Source organism: Egretta garzetta, unplaced genomic scaffold (genome assembly GCF_000687185.1).
Source record: "Egretta garzetta isolate BGI_Z169 unplaced genomic scaffold, ASM68718v1 scaffold94, whole genome shotgun sequence".
Taxonomy (NCBI): domain Eukaryota; kingdom Metazoa; phylum Chordata; class Aves; order Pelecaniformes; family Ardeidae; genus Egretta; species Egretta garzetta.
Window position 1 is genome coordinate 8,476,056 of NW_009259683.1, and position 2,865 is coordinate 8,478,920.

The following is a 2,865-nucleotide window of genomic DNA, read 5'->3' on the forward strand; positions in this document are numbered from 1 at the left end:
ACACAAGTGTATGTCCTACATGTTTCTAAGTGATGATCTGCTCTGTGCAATACACTGTGTTTTCTGTTCCAGTAAGTTACATATTTACTAAGATAATACTTTTGAAACATAAACAAGAGTGAGTTATTGACCAGCACCTGGGTTATATCTACCAGCAAAAAAAATGTTTGCAGCAGAGATTGTATCTTAAGGCTTGTCTACCCTTGAATGTTTGTTTAGTTTAAAGAAGGATGTGGATTTAAACTGCCATAGCTATTCCTGGATGTGGTTAATCTGAAATCAGAACATTTTATTCTTGACTGTCCTAACCCTCTTCCAAAGTGTAAATGGACATGGAATAAACCAGAGAAGAATAAAAGTTCTCTTGTTCCAGAATAAGCAAGTCCATGTGTAAGAGTTATTTGGGAATAGCTGTTGTATGGAAAACTGACACAAAACCATACCACTGGTTCTCTCAGAGAGCAGATCCTTCAGATGTCAAACACAGGATAAATCCTTTTACACAGAACCAAGGCAAGAGCCTGTGCAGTATATATATCCTAGATCAGCCTCAGCAGGGGCAAGCTTCATCCTCCAACAGCATTAAGGCTGAACTGCCGTCAGTGCTACCAATACACTGAAGGCGGAATCTGACCTAACAGGCCAAATTGTAAAGAGGTCTAGCATCAATAGGTCTCAGGCTTCTTCTCCAGTTTTTGATTGCCTATTAACTGCAATTCATAAACAACTCACAATGACAAATAAGGAAAAAAAAAATATAAAGCAGACCACCAAACCGGACACTAACCAATTCAAAAATGCCAACCACCCGTTTCTCTGGCTTCTCATTTTCCTTCCTAGAGGAAAATACAAAAGACTAATTAAGAGGAGTTTTTTCTAGCAAAGCCCTATTACCCCCCTCCTGGTACACCAGGAGCCAATGTGGTAAGTTCAAAGAATACCTACTTTTTTTTCTTGGGCTTTAACTGGTCACTTTGTTCAAGATTTTCATCATGTTGGAAAGAAGGATTGTCATATCCCTTGCTTGCAGATTCTGTGAAACAAAAAGCAGAATTTTTTTTTTAACGTAATAACCCATCTTTCATACCAGTTCCTTGCAACTTTCCCTGCTGATTCCTCTCCATTTAAAGCTTCAAGACTAGTTTTTCTCATGTTCTTGGAACAGCCTAGTGAATTTTTCTTGAAACTTCCTTTCTCTTCAGTTCGTCTCCTCTACTCCAGTAAAAAATCTTCCAGCTCCATTTCTGAGATGGAAACAAACTTCATTTTTACAATTAAAATATATTTATACAGAAAGGCTATCAAAAACTAAAAGCAAGAATTAATTAACTGAATGCAAATGAGGAGAAGCCCTACTGAAATGAGTGGAATTGCTTACAGTGAAGGTTATAATTGCTGTAGGTAACACGGAATAGACGCGAGTTAACTGAAGAATCATGTCTTTGCCTGTAATAACCATCTTCATTATTTCTTTGCATTGTAGTTGTTGCCACGTGTCCCACTTCCTATGTGCTAGGGGCTTTAGAAATCTACACAAAAGAAGAATCCTACCCTAGAAACCTTACAATTCTAAATGCATAAAGTGAGATGGAATAAACAGATAAAGAAACCAATGAGCAGCCACAGTAGGGAACCAGCTGTGGATCGCAGGCTCCACACACCAGCCACCCCCAGTTTACATTTGCCTTAACTTTAACTGCTGACTCACGAAGAATAGAATTTTCCACATGCTGTTTTTAATGTCAATCAGTCTATGAAGATTGGTTTAGACAACCATTTGAAGGCAATAATGTGCTTCCACCTTACTGAGCTTATCTTAAGAGCATTTTCATGCCCAGGCTAGGACCCACCTAAATCACTTTACCCACGTAAATGAATTTTGTTGAATTTGGTGGAATGATTCATGCACCAATGTTTTCTAGGTGGTGGCTTTAGTTCACTGGAAGCTCATTGTGTTATCTCCTATAAAACCACTATGGCAGTCGGGAAAGACTTACAATACACCTTTAGGTTTGGAGCCATGGAATGGATTCCTCAAATACACACACGTCTGTGGCTTACCAGCATCGGAGAATTCCTTTTCTGTGGAATTTACAAAATGGTCCTTCATTCTTCTTCCTTGTGGTATGCTTATGACATAAAGTCACCTTAGTTAAAACCTGCACTAAAAAAAGCAACAGAACATTTAAAACCAGTAGATATTTAAAGAGTTCACATTAAAATATTTGTGGGCTTTTCCATGAGTTATTACATTTTGGTCTCACCATTGTCCTACTTAAATACAATGATTAAAAAAAAATACTAAACAGCATGATAAAGAACATCATGACATTAATGAGATATTAAAACCAGTGCAAATTATTACAGTGGAACCTAATGCAGTAGCCTGTTTTAGTAGCCTTTTATGCTAAATCCCCAGATCATTCATATACAAATTATTGTGGATGATCTATTAGAGAATAGAGGATTTGCCTCATTACGTTTGACTAAAACTTAATGAACAGTCATAACACAATCATGATGATAACGATGAAGACTGATGACACAGGTACACGTTGTGCCATGCAACAACTTAGCAAGATTTAGAGGCGGTAAGTGACTTATGCTCCACATTTCCCTAGGCTTTTCTTGAGGTATCACATATACAGGATTGGGAAACAAACAAACAAACAAACAAAAGAGCAAGCAAACCAACACATGTCAATTTGATGAAGGCTAAAATAATAGTGATAAGAATGCATAATCAACCTGACATAGAAAAATTATATCCTTTTAAGCATCCTTTTTTTGATTGATGTTCGGTTGTGGGTTGATAGAATCCTTTAGGTTGGAAAAGACCTTTAAGATCATCAAGTCCAACCGTTA

At 37.3% G+C, this 2,865-nt stretch overlaps 1 protein-coding gene across 1 annotated transcript in view; it reads right to left on the minus strand.

The window, feature by feature from the left end:
• ABCB5 (ATP binding cassette subfamily B member 5) overlaps nucleotides 1-2,110 on the minus strand; it is a 34,428-nt gene extending 32,318 nt beyond the window's left edge. The window contains exons 1-3 of the mRNA XM_009638680.2: nucleotides 2,062-2,110; nucleotides 946-1,033; nucleotides 788-836 (exon numbers count right to left, since the gene is read on the minus strand). Of these exons, the coding sequence (XP_009636975.2) occupies nucleotides 788-836; nucleotides 946-1,033; nucleotides 2,062-2,110 (186 nt within the window). The remainder of the gene's footprint in view (nucleotides 1-787; nucleotides 837-945; nucleotides 1,034-2,061) is intronic.
• Between the last annotated feature and the right edge of the window lie 755 nt (nucleotides 2,111-2,865).